We start from the raw sequence: 19,689 nt of genomic DNA on the forward strand, positions 1-19,689 counted from the left end.
GGTGACACCCAGTCCAAGCCATGGAAGGGCTGAGCCCCTGCACTGAGGTGTCACTGTACAGCCAGCTCAGCCATCTGATAAGGGCAAAAATGTTAAAGTGCACGATCTTTTAATGTTTATGCATAATGAAATTTTATGTAAGTTGAAATTTACATTTAACTGTAAATGTCATGATTTAACCCCCACCAGCAGCCAAACACCAAACAGCTGCTCACTCACTCCCCCACCAGCAGGATGGAGGAGAGAATCAGAAGGGTAAAAGCTAGAAAAATCATGGGCTGAGATAAACACAATTAAACAGGCAAAGCAAAAGTCATACCTGCAAGCAAAGCAAAACAAGGAATTAATACACTGCTTCCCATGGGCAGGCAGGTGTTTAGCAATCTCAAGGAAAGCAGGGGCCCATCATACATAATGGTTACTTGGGAAGACAAACTCCATCCTTCCAGATGTCCCCCACTTCTTCCTTCTTCCTCCTGGTTTTACATACTGAGCAGGATGACGTATGGTGTGAAATATCCCTTTGGGTCACCTGTCCCAGCTGTGTCTCCTCCCAGCTTCCTGTGTACAGTAAAATAAATGCATGAAATGATTTTTTTGAACTTCATTCCTTTAAAAAATGAGAAACACAATAGGCTGAAGCTCTCAAGAGGAGGGAAAGATTTCTCCTTTGCTAAGAAGTTTAGGTTGGAAGAGAGAATACAGCAACTATACCTCCTTGAGTAGGTACTGCAGTAGCAATGGATACGTAAAGGAAAAATGGTGGTGCTGAAGAACGAAGGCTCACCTCACAAGCTCATCAAAGGGGTTTTATGTCAAAAAAATAAAAGGTCCTGAAACCTGCCCAACAGATTTTATTAAAGTGGCCTTCAGTTCTTTCACACTTTGAGGCCCCACATAGGAAAAACATAACAATGTTTCCAGGTGGTGAGGGAACTAGGCAAAAGTTTAAAGCAAATATTTCACAAAGCATGGACTTAGCAAATTCCAACCCATCCAAGTTTAAGTTAACTAAATAAAGGAAAAGGGAATTAGGAGAAGAAGAAGTGAACAAAAAGAGAGAGCAAGAGAAAGAATTATAGCTACCACCTTAGATCCAGTGTAGAACCAGCTGCTACAAATCCAAGGACAATAGGGCCATGACCATGAGGAGGTCTTATGGTTTTGGTTTTACTTACTATGGACTCCTGGGCCAACCCCCCCAAGGTGGGGCTTTTGGTCTGCCAGCCATTTGGATCTGGGTCAGGGGCTCCAGGGGGCATGGTGTGGGGTTTCAGGTGTGCCAGTGGCCGACAGCTGCACTAAAGACTCTCAAGGAGATAGGTTATGAGGGCAGAGCACCATTCCACCTTGGCAGAACCTGATCTGCCCCCTTACCCTGCCTTCTCCAAATTGTTTTGAGCCACTGATAATTTGAATAATTTTTTTTCAGTCTCTCAGTCTCATGATCACACTAAATGAAATATGGAGAGCTTACTTCAAGCCACCTCTCTTTTGGTCGATGGACTAAAAGCCCATTAGCAGTTGGTGTCTGTTAGCTGTACTCTAGGGCTCACAGCTAGTGATTTATTTTCCATATGTCTACTATAAAAAATACAGAGATAATAAACCAGGACAGAAGCAAACAGCCACATGAACAATACCTTCTGTTAAAAATAAAGGAAAAAATAATCTTTCTGCCAGATGGATCAATAGAGAAAATTACTATAATCAAGGCTTCCTTAACATGTTAGTTCTTTCCATCATCTAGATAGCATCTCTATGGACTAAGAAGATGTAAAATTACTGTAAAATTATCTCCTCCTGTGTGAGGAAACCTCTGTACATGATAAGGAGAGGATCAATCAAAGAATATATTGCCATGGGATTTTCTAATTTTACGAGATATGGATTGGCTATGAGATAGTCCAGATTTGTTTTCATTCATACATTAAAATAAAAAAAAAAATGACAGAAAGAGAAGCACGAAAAAGTCATCTCCAGTCTTGTACAATTCATATCTCATCCAACATTTGGGGAAAACAATCCTGAACAATTTCTATAAAATTCTATTGATTCTTTTTTTTTTTTCAGTTACAGATAGAAATTGCAACTTTTTTGCTAATGATACATCAGTTTTATACTGATTTTATGTCCAGAGCAAACAGGATGTAATATTGCTTCTTCATACTGATATTGTAGGAAGCAACTAATTATTTTTTCAGAACAAAAAAATTAAAATGCATAATACACATATTTATAAGAGTTTTGTATTCTAATATTTTCTTTTGAAACTTAATATTAAAAGTTATAGAGATACAAGTCTGTCCCATGTAAATAGTTAGGATTTTCCTTATTGTTTGGCTTCGTTTAATTATTGCTAGCAATCCATGTGAAATGAATTTACTTAGTGACTAACTAAAGGTAAATAAAAAAGATTGAAAAAAAAATTGTGATTCATTTGTGGGTGATTCAAAGAGTGAATATTGTTAACATTATAGCCATTATGGACCTATATATTCTAGGCTGGTGATTTTGGGGGTGCTGTTCCCCTCTCCTCATCTCCCCTCACCTCTCCTCTTTTCTCTTTTCAATAACAGGTGCATATGTCCCCTTGGCTACACTGGCACATATTGTGAACTTGATATAGACAATTGCATTGAAAACCAGTGTTCTGAATATGGATTCTGCCAGGACCTCTTGCATAACTATAGCTGTAAATGTGTGCCTGGATATGAAGGTCCCTTCTGTGAAGTTGAAATTAATGAATGCTTAAGTTCACCTTGCAAAAATGGAGCTACTTGTATGGATTTAAGTGGCCACTTTTCTTGTCGTTGTACTGCTGGGTTCAAAGGTAAGTTTTTTCGTTTGAAGTGCAGTGTATTACAGATGTGAATGTCCCATTCTAGGTAAACAATCTTTATATGATTGTTTAATAACATATATATATATATGAATATGCATATATTTGAGTGGTTGTATGATTTACAAGAGTTTTAACTGAATTAGTATTGAAATTCTTAGATTGTGTCTCCTGCTTGTTCCTGAGCTGACCTTCCCTTCACTATATGTACAATTCTGAGTTTGAGCTTTGCTGCTGTAGGCAAAAAAATTGATCGAGTTCCAAACCACAATTTTAATTGTAGTATTTTAATTTCACAGTTATGCAGTCTTAGCTGTCATGGCTTTAGTCATATATAGGCTAATAAGAACAAATGCTTTGGTACAGAACAAGAAAATCTAAACATGAGGAGGAATCAAATCAGCAGTATCACCTGTCTGTATGTATGGGATATAAACAGCTATATTTGAGTGAGTTGTTCAGACTCCCTTTCTATACACTGGAGCTAGGGCATCTGTCTGTCCTAGACATCTTTTCTAGGGAGAGATGGGCTGTAAATTTCTGCATTGCATATGAATCCTACAAAACTGATAACATGATTCCTTTTTGTACTAATTTTTGGTTTTATGTTAATAATAATGATATTCAGACTACGTGTGAGAGGCAGAAAATAATTTTGTATCCAACAATACTGAAGTGTTGCATTCCCAGCCTTTAATCTATATAATTGAGTACAATCATTAATGCGCTGAATGCTTTTCTGTTGATAATCTGTGGTATGCTACCACTAATAAAGACAAAAATAAATAGTATATTATGCATAGTGTCGTTTGTACTAACTAATCATTAATTTACAGCTTATTCTTCCAAGCTGCTGAGGGCTTTTGCTCCAATTCAGACAGTGTGTGTAGTACTAGATTTGTAGGTCCCAGTTAAACCACTGAGATGTTCAACATATATTTGGATCTTTCTGGGTCACTGCCAAAGTGCTGAACTATTAAATAATTATAACTTCACTGCTATTTTTTCATTATAGATTCTGGCTAGCTTTTAGCATTTCCCCAGTAATATTTTTTATTTCGAATATGTTTATATTACTTTGCATATATATAAACATATATATAAACATATATTTATGTATGTGATATACAGTTGCAGATTTGTTGCCCTCAATTTGAGTATATAATTTGTCATTTTAATGACATTTTAAAAAAGATGTTATTTCCAGTTTATGCTCATTTATTAATAAATGTGCAACAAAACAAAGGAGTGTCTCAGAAGTGACTTAAATTTCATCAAGATAGCACAACCATGTCCGACTGCAAGTGAAGAAAACATACTTGGCTCACCTGTGCAAAATCTAACATAATATATTTCCATTTTGCTGCTGAAACTTCAACACTTATTTTGTACTTTGCTGGACTTCACAGGGAACTTCAACCATCCACATACCTTCTATAATAGAGTGGGGTATAAGATCTGCTTGGGAGAGTCCCATAGGATAAAACCCCAGAGGGAAGAAGGGTCAAAAAAAGTCTATGAATACCAAGATCATGAGCAGTTAATCTCAAAGAGCAGATTAAAATACCAGGAGGCCTGTAGGGATGATTGAGGAACTCGTGGCCAAATTCAAACACAAAAAAGGAAACATACAGAGGATAGGAGCAAGGAGAGGTAACCTGGCAGGAAATAGAGATGCTGAACATCAGCAAAAGTTTAGGAAAGTCAAGGGCCAAATGCTGTTGAGTATGACAAGGATGTGAAATACACCAAGAAGGGCTTCTGTAAGTATGTAGGTGACAAAGGGAAGAGAAGAGAGAACGTAGTCCCATTGCTCAATGAGATAGGACCTTGATGAGACTGGACATGGAGAAGTTTGAGTACTGAATGTAGCCTTTGCTTCATTCTGTGCTAGTGAGGCTGTCCTTCAATAATCCAACAACACTGAGACAAGAGAAAAAGTCTGAAGCAAGGAAGACACACCCTTGATGGATGAGACTGAGGAGAGGAAATACTTAGGAAAACTGAATATATATTTGTCCAAGAGCCCTGAGGGGATGGACCCAAAAATCATAGCATCATAGAATTTTACAACATTGAAGTTGAAAACATCTCTAAGATCACTGGGTCCAAATGTTAATATAGCACCACCATGTTCACAGCTAGACTTTATCCCCAAATCCACATACCTTTTGAACAGTTCCAGGGGTGGTGATTTGCTCACTTTCCTGGGCAGCTTATTCCAGTGCCTGAACACCCTTTTCATGACGAATTTTTTTCCAAATATCCACTCTAAAGCTCCCCTGGCAAAACTTGCTCATAGAAATGACATAATTACATATTACTGAAAAAACCTTTTTTAAAAAACCCAAACCTTTATTTTATCACACAATGAGGTATTATATAATAGCATTTTCACAGAAGTAAATTTAAAGAAAAAGGAAATGTCACAATATTACTCATTAAGTGAGTAATATTATCATTAATAATTATTATCAAAATAATCATTAGCACATGTACTGAATATATTGAATTCTGATTTTTCAGAGTATGATTAATTATAACAATTAATAAAAGACTGTTTAAACTTATAAAAATATTATCAGTACCCTAAAAATTCTATTTTCATACTCTCTGATGGTTTATGATCCTGGGATATTTTCCAGCACAAAACTGATTTGAAGTTTGGTCATAATTTCATGTTATGAGTCATTGATTAATATCTCAGTGTAATACTAAAAACCACATTTATTCTTATCTCATTTGTACTCATGTGTGTTTATGTTGTTTCTCTGTAATTCAGCTTTCTAACATATCCAAATGTACTTAATTTTTCTTCATAAATAGGATTCAGAGATATTGCATGTAACTTCCCACGTATTAGGTGGGAGGTGATTTGGTGTCTCTCCTGCTATTAAATGAATCCCTGCGTTCTCTTTGATATAACTTTAGAATCAGTTTTTATTTCAGAAAGAAAATGTTAAACAGACAATTCATATTGGTCTCCTTTGTCTAGTTGATTGATCAATCTGATGTCTATCAACATTCCTCAGAAACTTTGCATTCTATTAGCTAGGGACCCCTTAGGCAGTGTAATGAGATTTGTCAACATGAAAAACATGATTTTGATTATCTTAAAAACAAGTTCATAAAAAAATCCAAGGCTCGAGTATTTTCATAATAAAAACAAATGCTTTGTAACATCATATACCACAGTCTTTCCTTTTGAACTGTAAATGATATTTGTGATGGAAATTTTAATGTGGAGACATTTGGTATATGCCTGGTGCCCTCTCCACTGCCTATAAAAGAATTTCACCCATGTTCGAACTTGAAGGTTTGCAATACAATTTTAAAAATTGAGTAAATAACTTCTTTAACTTTTGATTAAGCGATGACCCTGCATATCACCTACTTCTGGCTCAGTTTTTCAAACATAACATAGTGCTGCTCTCCTTCAGAATAATTCCCAGTCTATCCTTTCTTCTGTATCTTTGTGTTAACTCTATCTCAATACATCAATGTACTGTCTACTCTTTTATATGGGTCTGAATCATGGGTCATTTACCAGCACCACTTGCATCTCTTAGAATGCTTCCGTCAGCGCTGCCTCCGTACAATCCTAAACATCCACTGGACTGACTATGTGACCAACACGTCTGTCCTTGAACAGGCAGCAGTCACGAGCATTGAGGCCATGCTGCTGAGAACACAGCTGTGCTGGGCAGGGCACGTCTCCAGGATTCAGGACTACCGCCTCCCTAAGATCGTGCTCTATGGGGAACTTGCCACTGGCTGCCGCAAGAGAGGAGCCCTGAAGAGGAGACACAAGGACTGCCTGAAACAATCCCTCATCCTTGGCCATATTGATCACCACCATTGGTCTACTCTGGCATCCAATCAAGAGGCCTGGAGACACACCATCTATAACGCTGCTGCTGCTTTTGAGAACACCCACAGGATCACTCTCGAGGAGAAAAGACAACGCAGAAAGAATCGCCTCTGTCGATGTCACCTGGGGAGTCTTTCTGCTGTGCCTTCTGCAACCGGACTTGTCTATCTCGCATTGGCCTTTTTAGCCATCAGCGTGCTTGTAGCAAGCATGGGTAAAGCCCTTCTCAAATCTTCGTTTGCGAAGCCTAGCCATGATGATGATGATCTCAATACATCAATGTTCAGCATCAAATAATTCCTGCTTTCATGATGACTGGTATTTCAAAACAAATACCACTCTTCCTTATTCTGGTTTAAAAGAAGATCTTGAAATATTTTGGGGAAAAAAAAAAAGCTGCATTTATCCAAACACATCCTACTCTTTTCTGTTCAGATGCCCACCAAAATGTGAAGGCAGCTACTGAGAACTCTAAGCAGATAGGCAATATTGCCTCATTGGTTTCTCTTGAGGGTCTGTATCTATATAATATTGATTGCGCAGATAAATTTGGGAAATATTTTTATTCTGAATATATACTGTATCCCACATAGCAAGATATTGATACATCATTGCTTTAGCCATGTGTAAGTAACAAATAACAGTATTGAAGCTCATCACTAATGCAGGCCTTCCAATGACTTTTTGAGTTTGACATTAATATATGCTATATGTGATGCTCTTCAGTATTCCAATTTTTTTCCAAAAGAGGAAAATGTCATATGGACTTTTTGAAATCCTTCCATTTCTTTAAATTTCTGTGCTTTATTTTTACTTTTTCATTCCACAAATATGTAGAAGTCCATGTAAAATTTGGAGTCCATCTGAGGAAGTACTTAAATGTTGGTACTTTCAGTACGTTACTAATTGGTTTTACAACAAGGTTGGGCTGGGTGTGTGGCTCAGGGCATTGGGCAGTGCAGCTTCTAAAGGGGTTCTGGTTGGCTTCTTCTGCTTCTGGGGAAGAATGATTATTGCTGGCACATTGTGCCAGTGCAGTGTGCCTGTCAGATGTACAATGCAATCTCACGGAGAGAGATGAGTTGGACTCTTAGCAGTTTACATCTGAAGAGTCACACACTTTCTCCAAGTTAAAACTCTTTCATAGACTCTAAGCCAGTGGAGTTGTTTCACACATCATATAAGTCACTTTCAACCTTTAATAAATGTTCACAGAAAGGATTACACTGCATGAGGTAAATAAAAATTAAATTTGAGTTGGATTTTTAACTACTACAATATGTTACACAGAAAAGACCTTGGAGAAAAAAAAAAGAAAGACCAAGTGTGTAGAACAATACAGTTGAGAAACGGAAATATCTGTCAAGTTCACAAAAGCCACACCTGGAACACCTGTCTTGCTTTTTCATAACTGCATTTTCTGCAAAGTAAGCAGAAACATTACTCAGGGTGATACCTGTCTTATCTATAAGAATAACTTATGCTGCTTAGCAAGCAAAAAAATTACACGATTTGTTTTTAGGTACTTGATTGGAATGCTTCATATTTATACACATTTTACAAAATGTAGACAATAAGGTAGGAATGTTGTGAAGACAATTCTCAAATAAATTGTTAATGCTTTGGATACTAGTTAAACTTTACAAACCCTTGTGGTTTAATTTTCGGTGTTTTGGTTTTTTTCAGCAGTACCTCATTAAGTTTACATTAAGTAGAATTTTAAATCATCTGCTTTTCATCTGATCTCAGAATAGAAAGATTCATTTTATGTCTTGAATATAACCTCCAGTGAGGAGTTTTATTTAAAAAAATATATCCTTAAAATCCTTTTCTTTATTGTGGTCATTCTGTCTGCCTTTGCATCGTCAAACTTTTTATTCCATTTTGCCTATAAAACAAAAGTTGGTATAAAAAAATATTTAAAAGAAACTTTGTATTTTGATATTTTTTGCATGTGTTTTGTGATTCAGACAGAGATGTTATAGTAGTGGTGGCACTTAATAACAGAAACTTTAAATATAATATGTGTTACACTGTGAAATTAACACCTCAAATTATTTCAGTTTTATTCTAATGTCTGAACATTATATTTGAGAATAGTATGATATGTTTTTAAGTTAAGCAGAAATAAATAATCCAAAGTTGTAACTACTGAAAGGTGCAAACTTTCAATGTAGTAATCATACAAAATTGCACTTTTGAAGTGAATTCAATGAGACTCCATCCACTAGACTTATGAAAAGCAATATTGTTGGGTTTTTTTTCTCCTTGATCTCCAGTTATATTTACCTGAGAACTTTGGGATCTCTCCATTTGGTCAAATAGCATGATTAATTTAAACAGAGTAAGTGATATCAGTAACGCTGATGGAGGATGAAACATCTCTGCTAATTTTTTTAGCATTCACTTACTCTGGTCCTTAGGCTCTTCTCAAGGCTTTTGAGTTCCTGTAGAAAAATGTGTTATTTATCATCAGTATGTTGATAGGAAATGTTGCTGCTAAAGATCAGGCAATGCAATTTTCAAGAGTGACAGACTTTCCTGTAATTTTCTGTTACATATTTTAAGAACACTGCAATTTTATACAGCATAAAACATGCTATAGAGTTAATAGAAGTACACGTGGCTCATGGTAATTTTTACACTCTTTTTGTATTTCAGAATCTGGTGACATGATCCCAGTAAAATGTTTAAGAACTCAGACCTTGAGCTATGGTTTATTAAATAACATTTTACTAGTAATTATCTTTGAATGTGTCGTATTCCTGTTAAACTTAAAAGTGTGAGCCCACAAAATATTTATATTAACATATTTTTGTCTTAAAAGTAATTTGTAGCCAATTAATTATTTTTATCTGATGTTAACAGGACATTCTCATCATACATTTCAAATGCATAGTTTAGAAGACCTGCATCCTGAAAACAAGAAAAGGCTTCTTTGTATCTGTCCAGCTTTTTTCATGTCTTGAATACTCAGAAAATATGGTCTCACAGTAGCTTCATAGATTTTTGATTCTCTCTGAAATATTTTTAAAATACTGCCCATGTATTACCTTTGTACTCTGAGGACATGAATGCTTAAATTTCCCTAGCAGCTGTTTACAAGAAATTTTGGGATATGCCTTTTGTCAGGAGCAACTATCCATTTAATGGCACTCCAAGTTATGGCACATAACCAGAAGAGCTAGTCATTGTCTACAGTACACTAAAAGCAATTACCTTTATTTTCACTACTTGTTTATTTGATTGGCAGAAATTGCACTAAAACATGAAGGCTTCTCCAAGTTTTAACGTGATTCACAGGAAAGATATATTATTCTCCTAGCCTCTTCTGAGATGTACAGAATTACCAAAACTGCACTGTTAACTTTTAGATGAAAAATACTACCATTTTTTCATATCTGTAAATAGTACATTTTCCAGTGGCTAGATAGCTAAATTAGACATAAAACAGAGAAGATGTTGAAGGAATGGTAGTAGAGATACATAGAGACTAAAGTCTTAGCTGTCTGTGTCAAAAATACTTCAGGTTTGTCAGGAAAAAAACCAGTGAACTATCTGTGTTTAATGTGTTAACAGCTGTTTCAGCTGAAATATTTTGGAAAGTTTGGTATCTTTCTATATCAGTCTGCGAGTACTGTTAGCTAGCACAACTTGTAAATCAGGCAGTGGTTTTCACAAATATATTCATTAGTGGAAGGTTTTCTCAGTGCTTGATAACTCAGACGAGGCTCAGTGGCACGTAATTGCTTCTTTGTCAATTGAAGTAATTTCTATGTAATAACAGCGTCTAACATAAAATCAGCACGTTTTTAATCAGAACAAGGATTTCCCCCCCTTTTTCTTTTTCTCTTAAATGGAGAATGGAATTCATACACATGTAGCATGGCCATAGGTAATAAAACCAAAATACCTAAAACCAGATTATTGTCTGTTAAACAAGTATAGCGTGTATATATCTAGTGTACAGCATTGTTTTGGATATTTGGACTAACTATCTAAATTGGAACTAAAACTGTTAATCTATGATTTGGTGTAATACAGACTAATACACTCCAAAACACAGTACTCATTGAACTCTAAAAATAATGAGGATTAGTGGCAAGATATCAGAAATTAAATTCAAACTCTGATGCCATGAGTGAGAATTTCTTACATACACATTATTGAATAAATTTCTATTTTTTTCCAAATGAAGATGGGAAATAAATTATCTTTTTCTGCATCTTTTCTCATTTTGACAGAATCATTATGCTTCCTGTCAAACTGAAATGGGGAAATGGCTTTGACTCCTTTCTCACCTTTTCTACATACAATTAGGTTTTGCCACTATTCCTTCACACAGCTCCAACATTCATCTCATGTCCCAGATTCCTCTAACCTTCATTATTTCATCATCCTCTCAGGACTCCCCAGGTCTTGTAACATTTCATATCGTTCAATAAAAACATAGCCACAGAATTAACCTTTTGATCCGGTTCCATTTTGATTTTGATTTTCTCAAAGGGTTCACCTGGTCTAGTACAGGCTAATTTTTTGTTCTTTATTGAGAATACTCCAGAGTATTCTAAAGCTACTCTATGTGTCTTTGTTCCTTTGTCTTTATTTCCTACCATCCCATCAGGATTTCCAGCCTGAATGACTACTCTATTGCACTTTTATAAAACTGTTGGAACTGTCTCTGCTTATTGTCCATTTCATCCCCTAAGGACTATTTGCTCAAGACTGAATACAGGACATCCTATATTGCATTAGATACTGACATTTAGGGAACTGAATTTCACCCTAAACACTCAGTTTTAAAGTATAGATCTGTAGTCAGAATTATGCATGTAGCTGACTCATTTTCCTGCTGAAGGCCATACCCTATATCCTATCCCCAAAAGAAATGAAAATCAAAGAAGATAGATGAAAAGAGTTCACAAGGAATTGCAGCTATACCTGCTATAGTCATGTATTAAAATTATAGTACTGTTCAGTTCCATAAAATACTTTTGCTGCCTTAGATTCAGAAAGAAAGCAGACATCTTCACAAAAAGGCAGTAAGATGTTCACAAATCTTGAATATCATCAGTAAGTGAGCATGATCTCATTCCAACATTTCCCTTAAAATTGCATTTGCTTTAACCTTTAACAATTCAAGGGAGGCAAAAAAAATCTATTTCAAGGAGTTTTTCTAGCACATGCTTCACCTTAAACCATGGCTTGTGGCCAGATAATTAATTTTAGAGGAAATTCTGCACCTGTCTATCCAGAAGAAAACAGATGCCAATGCATTTTTATTTATTTTCCTCAAAAGAGACCCACCATAATCAGGGATCGGAACTAGAAAGCAGAAGGAATGCAAATTATCAGAATGAGATCATAAGGACTGTACATAGTGATACTACCTTATCAACACTTCAAAGAAAATTCTTTAAAAAATTTAAGAACTGAGAAATGAATTTATATTTTGGTCAGTCCTTGCCGTCTGTAATCCTCACTAGTGCCATGGCATACGTTAAGCAGCATTCAGCAGCTGCCCTAGCAGATAGCTTTTTAGTTTACTGTTACCTGAACTCTCCCTGGACTATGCTTTTGTCTCACCATTTTCATCCACGTATCTTGAAGTCTTACAGAAAATGAAGAGATGTTTAAAGGTAGGAAAAAATCCTAGCAGAAACCATGCTGTCATAAGTTTAAGTGTGGAAGAGAATCTTGGTGCTATGGGCTCCTTCACTGGTGGCCTTTTGTATCTGATAGATTCAGCAAATACAGATTTTGAGAGCTGACTGTCTTGGTTCATATGATTCTACTAGAGGGCATGTATGTGTGCTGCAGATAGTAGACCAAATAGTTTCCACAGTGCAAAGAATTCAGAGGAATTTCAGCTTTTTTTTTTGCTTTTATCTTCTACTGTGTGGCTCACAGAAAGCTCAGCATGCTTTGTGCACTGCTGATCTGTCATAGCTACTGAACATGATTTGTCTCTATATTCCTGGAAATAGCTTCTCCTGTTACACATCAAAGCAACCCGTTTTGTATATTACAAATCTACATTTCACTATACCACCTTTGCTCCTAACTATTTCATCCCCTCTCATTTGTATTTCTCCTCATTAAATGTTCGTTGGTGATTTGATCATCCTCCTTCTCTGTATTAAACAAAGAAAGAGAAATGTCCAGTGCTACAGGACTGACAACTTGCTTTAGAACATGGGCTGAACCATATTATTACACATAACTGTGTAAATTAGTGTTGGCCAGATTTTCATATGCAACGATACTTTGCAATACTTTTTTAAAAGACATTAAAGAAAATTACTCACAAAACTGGACAAAAATTTCCTGAATAAAATAATTTTGCATAGTGGAAAAAAGTTCCAGAAATATGCATAACCTCAATAAGAAAACCTTCTATTTTCCTGATTGTCACATTTCCAACTTTGTCTGTCAAAATGGACTGTCTTGTAATCAATGAAGGAGAAAAATGCTTGACATACAGTATGTCGATCAGTAGTCCTGTCTACTCAGTAAGTGTACCTTGGCCACTGGGGTCAGCACATAGACTATGACAACCCACAGCCTTTTTTTTTTTTTTTTTTTTTTTAATTTAAAATTTCAGGAGAAACGTGTTCTGTTCATGTGCATGAATGTTTAGACAGACCCTGTTGGAATGGAGGAACCTGTGAAGAGGACATAAGTGGCTTCAAATGCAACTGCCCATTTGGTAAGTATTTATACTTTTTATTCAATTGCTAGTTTGGAATAATGTGGTTATAGGATTTCCACATCTGCTACTCAAGTGCTATAGAGCCTTATACAGTGATATCATTCTACTTACATTTTGAAAGGTACAGAGCTAGTTATCCAGACTAATAAAAACAAATTTTTTCTCTTATTTTTAAACTTGTCATAATGAATTCTTATAAATAATAAGTTACATAGATTAAAAAGTACTTGTAGTACTCAAACAACCTGCTAAAGAAATACAACAGACCTGGAGATTTCAATTATTTATTGCCTATTTGTATAGACACCTTAGAGCAACACATTCCTTCAAAAAGTGTAGGTTTTAGGGAGCAAAATGTAGAAATTGAGCAAACATACAAAATCTTGGTCTTTGAAATCCTATTCTGCTGGCCAAATTACTTATACCTAAAAGAACTGAACACTGCTTTAATGACAACCGGAGCATGTGCACTTTAAGCATTTCAAGTATTCAAAGTATTGTATAAGGCTAGAAGATATGGTAAAGGATATAAGGGACATCCAAGATGGATCAGGCCAGATGACCAATGAAATAAGAACAATGTAAGAAGACCAATCAAAATTAAGGGAGAAAGATGTAGAATGTTGCAGATTTTGCTTTGCTGTTTAAATCAGGATTTTGCAAGTTATTGTGTATTGACTAAGAAAATATAGAAGAGGTTGGGCTAAGAATTCCTGACCACAGAAGTCCTTTGATCTGGATCAGCAGCTTTCTCCACTTTTACTAAACACTGTGGCCAAAAAAGCCTGGTGTAGAGGTTTTGCAACTTGTAAGTTCATTTATAAATATGGATGAGAAAATAGTGATAAATTCTGAAAAGGTTTTTGTTTTGACATGAGCATTTATAAGTTCATTGTTACTGTGGAAAATAAGGTCAGAAAAACTAATTTTATACTATGCTGTGGAGTTTCAAAGATACTGATGGTGATCAGTAAAACCTGGAAATGTCAAAGTACTGAAATAAAGGTCTCCAACCATCCCTTTCAACTAGAACATCTGATTTAGAGAGGACTTAATACTTAATATCAAGAGATCCTTAAATGCTTTAAGGGTGGTATTCTGCTGAGTTGAGAACTGAAGACAATATTTGAGTGATATCTTCAAAGGTAAGGTGACTCTCTCAAGTCTGTTGCTTCACTGGGACAAATGTAAGCATATCAAGTCTTTCACTGATTAAGGGCTGTAGCAAAACATTAACACAGACATTATTTCCTTTGTTCTGAGATTCTCAAGTGTTTAACTTTTACTGGTGTTGCTAAAACATTTACCTGTAGTGGACTTTAAACAGAAGCGTTCTGCACTTCCTTTCACAGATGTGAGAGGAGATCTCTTTCACGCACTGGGTGCCAGTGATAGGAAAGAAAATTGTTGTGACATTGTCTTAGTAGATCGTCTGTGCCTCTTTCTTTAAAGAAAAAGTCTGTAATCTTTTCCTTATCCAATTAATTTTTATTATAATTCTCAGTGTGTGTGTATTATCTGGAACAATGAAGTTTATGTAATGGACACATATAGAGTAGAAATTATGAGTTTCATTCTATTGACTCTAATAAAATGCTGTGAATAGCACTGGTTCTTTTACATCATCAGTCAAATGATCAAAAAAATTCACAGTGAACCAGGAGTTATCTGAAGAAATGATCAGTTATTTTTGAAAAGAGTTAAGACTTGCTGTATTACAATTTGCAGTTCCATTATTAATATAATAGCAAACTGAATTAGAGAGGGAGAAAATTGCATAGGGATGTGCATACCTAACAATGAGCTGAAAAGAGGAGAATTTTAATCTAAATGTGATATGGATCCCATTTGTGCACTTGGGTAAATTAATTAATATCGCAGTCCATATTCTCTGGGTGAAGATGCAGATAAACAAATGTAACCATGTCACAAATACATTGCCATGATTAAGTAATGTCTGTAAATTGCCTGAAAACACAAGTTGCTACATTACTGGATATTTTTACTGCTAGCTCAGTTCTAACAAGAGTATCACTTCAAAAGATAACACAGCTAACTTGAGTTGTTTCAGTTTTCAAATTTACATGTAGAGTTCCTTCATCCTTGAGTAGCATGATTTCTCTTCCTGTTAAGTCAGAACTATATGTATTTAGCAAATCTAAAATAAACACATTTAATTACATGCTAATTTTATGAAAATATACCTTGTGCTTTATTAGTCACTTTTAAGTAGTTCAATGTCTTAACTTGTGGTGAACTTTAATTCTCAAACTATTATTTTTATATGACAAATCTCCTTCCCACAGCTCTAAAAATAATTCATCAAATTTTCTATAGTAAAGCCAAGATATTTCTTAGATATTATTTCAGTATTCCATCCTGCTGTTGGTAAGATATTGTCACTAAATAGGATGAAATGAGATCATTTAATCACACAGATCATTAATTCACATGAATGTATTCAGGCATTGCTGGAAACATGACATAAAAATAGATAACTAGAGTGAATTCTTTCCTTTTAAACAATTTGTTTTGGTTTTGTTTGTTTGTTTATTTGTTTGGTTAGGTTTGGTTTGGGGTTTTTTTTGCACATTTGGTTTTGTTCTTTTTAATTTCTCTGTACTATCCTCTAATTTTGTTATCACAGCATAAGAAGCCCATCCATCAAAAAGTATAAAAAGGTATATATTACTTTAAATAAAGGACTCTGGGTCCACTTTTGTGGATTTTTGTGACAGAGTACAATCATCTTTTTGCATCTCAAGATAAGAAAGAGTAATATACAAATTGATAAAATAGAATCAGACAATGTCTTTAGATATTGTATGAAATAATTACGTAAATCCTTTTTTCTCTGTGTAGAAGATACTTGTGCCTTTCAGGTGAACATCGTAACTATCTTTTGAAAGTGTTTAACAGGAAAGTTGTTTTATAATAATTTAGCTTGGGTGACCAGTTACTGATATGTTCTGATGACCTTATACAGGAGATTTTATAAACATTACTTTTGAACTTTAGCATTTTAGATAACAATATTTCCATTTACCCGATGAACAGTGTTAGTTGATTATGGTGAATGATTTTCAACAGTGAATTTTTTCAAGGGATATTTTTTTAAATAATGTTGAGACTGCATCCTTTTACAGGTCTTTTTCTTTTCTGGGACATATAACATACTCCCTGAACACCATTTGTTTATCTATATACCTTTATCTATATATATATATGTATACGTTTCTGAAAGCTGCATATTTCTGTACCTATACCTTTCTAAAAGAGTAGCTTCTGGAAAAGTGATCTCTACTTCCCACTCAATATATGGACCATTGTGGACAGACTTGACAACATTGGCACGACATGACCAGCACCTCCAGACACAGAAGTTTCTTGTGCACAGGCAAATTTCTAGTCTTCATGGAGAAAGGGTCATGACATCAGAACCTACACTGAAAGACCTGCTTAAACCAAATGATTGACCTCCAAGTTGTGTTTCAGATATCTGTGACAGCGTGGCTTAAAGGATTTGGTTGTGTTAGGTGTTCATAGCAAGCTGCTGACAGTGGGGGCTGCAGGGGGTCTGTGAGGGGAGGCCGGACACAGACGGTTCCAGTCGCCTCCGACCCACCCAGTGCAGGGCATGGCTGAGCCCACAGCCAAGGGGGGGCACCTTGGAGAAAATGTATTTAAGGAAAGGTAAAACACTACACAGAAATGTGTGAGAGACAGCAGTGCAGAAAAAAAGTATGTGAGAAACAGCTTTGCAGTCGCCAAAGTCAGTGAAGAAGGAGGGGGACAAGGTGATTCCAGCACCAGAGCAGAGATGCCCCTGAAATTTGTGAAGAAGACCATGGTGAGACAGGCTGTCCCCTTGCAGCCTATGGGGATCCATGGTGGAGCAGATTTCCACCTGCAGCCAGAGCCAGCTCTGTCAGGAGCTCCTGACAGAATCTGTAGCTTTGTGGAGAGGAATGGCAAGCAGGAGTAGTCTTTCCATGAAGGACTACTTCCCTGGAGATGCCCCATGATGGAAAAAGTTTATCCTGAAGAACTGCAGAATGTGTGAAAGACCCACACTGAATTAGCAGAAGTGTGAGAGGGAAGGAACAGCAGAGGGGAGCTGTTGTGGACTGACTTCAATCCCTCATTCCACTTTCTCCTGTGCCATTTGGTGGGAGGATGTAGACAACGCAGTAATAAAAGAATGAAATTGAGTCAGAGAAAAAGTGGGGCAGGGGAGCTCAGGTGGAAAATGTTTTAGTTTTTGCTTTATTTCACACTATCCTACTCTATTTTTGATTGGCAATACATTAAATCTATTTTCTCCAAGTTGTGTTTGCTTTTCTCATGATTCTCAGTAGTAAGTGATCTCACTGTCTTTATCTTAAGCAATGAGATTTTTCATCTTTTTTCACCCCCCATCCTGCTGAGGAGAGGAAGTAAGAAAGCAGCTAGCTGGGTGGGGTTCTGGAAGCCATCCAAGGTGAACCCACCACACACCCACAAACACCAGTGTTGTGAATCAGCAGATTTAAGAAAAAGAAAAGAGGAGCTTCCATTATTTTAACCTCCTCAAGTCTGTCTTGCACCAAAGGATGACTTCTGTAGCAAGGAAGTTCTATAATGTTTAAATTCAGGTTATTAACTGATACAACTAACATAAGGAATTTTTAGTAAGATTCTTGAAATATGGGGAAAGCACCAAAAGCCCTATAAGCAGGGTGTAAAAGTCCTAAACAAACCTTCTGCTCAGAACTGTGATAGATGCAAATGCTGCACCTATAGCAGCTATGCCTGGAAGATGGTACTGGAAAAGCAAGGAATTCCAAGGAGTCTGAAATCTGTGTTCCAACATAGCAAGAAGTCTTGCAGTGTTAAATAATACCATCTGGTAAGACGTTTTTCATCAATTTGATCAGAAGAAACCACAGCCTCTTTACTTGGAGCAGATAAAGCCTCCAGTCAGAATGAAAAATACTAAGGAAAGCATGACAGGCACTGTTTCTTGCCATCCCCACGTAATCTTTTTCTTTAGAAACATAGGGACTGATCAGTATTTATTAATTTGAATTCTGAATTCAGTCTAATAAAAGGGCAACATAATCCCATCTTCATCAATGGAACCAAAGGCAGAGAAAATTTCAGTGGTGATACATATACAGCTAGTATATGATATTAGATTTAATATGTGATATTGGAACTAATATGGTTTTAGCTCAATACTGAGTGAATGTAATTCTTTACAGAGTCTATAAAGAAAATTGAAGGGCAGGTAACTCATGAAGAAGGCCTGAAAGACATTATTTGAACCTTTGTTGTGCTCCAAGATCTTTTAAGATTAATGTGTCCACAAAACATTTTACCTGTCAGTGAATCAGCATTTTTAGTAGAGAAAAAAGTATCCATGGAGATGGTTAGATCTGCTCTTGTTTCAAGAAATAACGTATGCATTTTCAAAACCCATAGATTCATTGCCTATATATTTTAGTGCCTTATAGTTTCTTTGTATATTCTTCTTCTTTTATGTGGCTCAATCTTCAGATAATTTTTATTAGTCTCTACTGTTTATTTTTTTGATTTTGGTTATTTATATTGCTAATTGAAACACTATTAATTTCTTCTTTTTTTTTTAATTTTTTTTTCCCCTTCAAAGTCTGTTTTATAGTGCTTGCTTCAGGTTATTTTCTGAAGAAATGCCACTTGTTGCCCTTTCCATTCTTCTCCCTTTGGTATTTCACTTTTTTTTCCTCTATGATAACTAATATTTAGAAACCCTTATTTGTTGCAGGTATGTTTATACAGAATAATTAAATTTCTCTTTCTTGCAGGTAGGCTAGTAAGCAAGAATTTTTCTTTACTTTGAGTACTTGTGTTCCTTTTATGATTAACCTGGTACTTATTTATTTTGTTTTAATTTTCAACTTTGTTTTTTAATTACTTTTATAGATGAGCTCTGTTATTGATCTTTTCAGATCCCCTGTTTTATTCATGTAGAATTAAGCATTTCAAATTTGGGGAGACGGTTTTTACAGGTTTTCTTCTTCATTTAGTTCACTCTCAGTAAAATGTTGTGTGGAGTGCCATGGTAGCCTTTTATGGAGGGAGTGACTCACTCTTACTCACCTTTTTCTTTTAGTCTTTCAGCTAGATGAGAGTGGGAGTAAAATGGAAGATTTCATTTTTGTATGTTTCAGTGTAGATGAATATGCCATTAGACTTTGCTTTACATCTGAAAAGTTCTAAACATAGCACCTTGTTTTGAGAAAA

At 35.7% G+C, this 19,689-nt stretch overlaps 1 protein-coding gene across 1 annotated transcript in view; it reads left to right on the forward strand.

The window, feature by feature from the left end:
• Nucleotides 1-498: 498 nt before the first annotated feature.
• Nucleotides 499-19,689, forward strand: part of LOC126640159 (protein eyes shut homolog) — a 673,551-nt gene continuing 654,360 nt past the window's right edge. Inside the window, exons 1-3 of the mRNA XM_050315721.1 lie at nucleotides 499-503; nucleotides 2,580-2,833; nucleotides 13,318-13,422. Of these exons, the coding sequence (XP_050171678.1) occupies nucleotides 499-503; nucleotides 2,580-2,833; nucleotides 13,318-13,422 (364 nt within the window). The remainder of the gene's footprint in view (nucleotides 504-2,579; nucleotides 2,834-13,317; nucleotides 13,423-19,689) is intronic.

Source organism: Myiozetetes cayanensis, unplaced genomic scaffold (genome assembly GCF_022539395.1).
Source record: "Myiozetetes cayanensis isolate MyiCay16 unplaced genomic scaffold, myiCay2020 scf2-11, whole genome shotgun sequence".
Taxonomy (NCBI): Eukaryota; Metazoa; Chordata; class Aves; order Passeriformes; family Tyrannidae; genus Myiozetetes; species Myiozetetes cayanensis.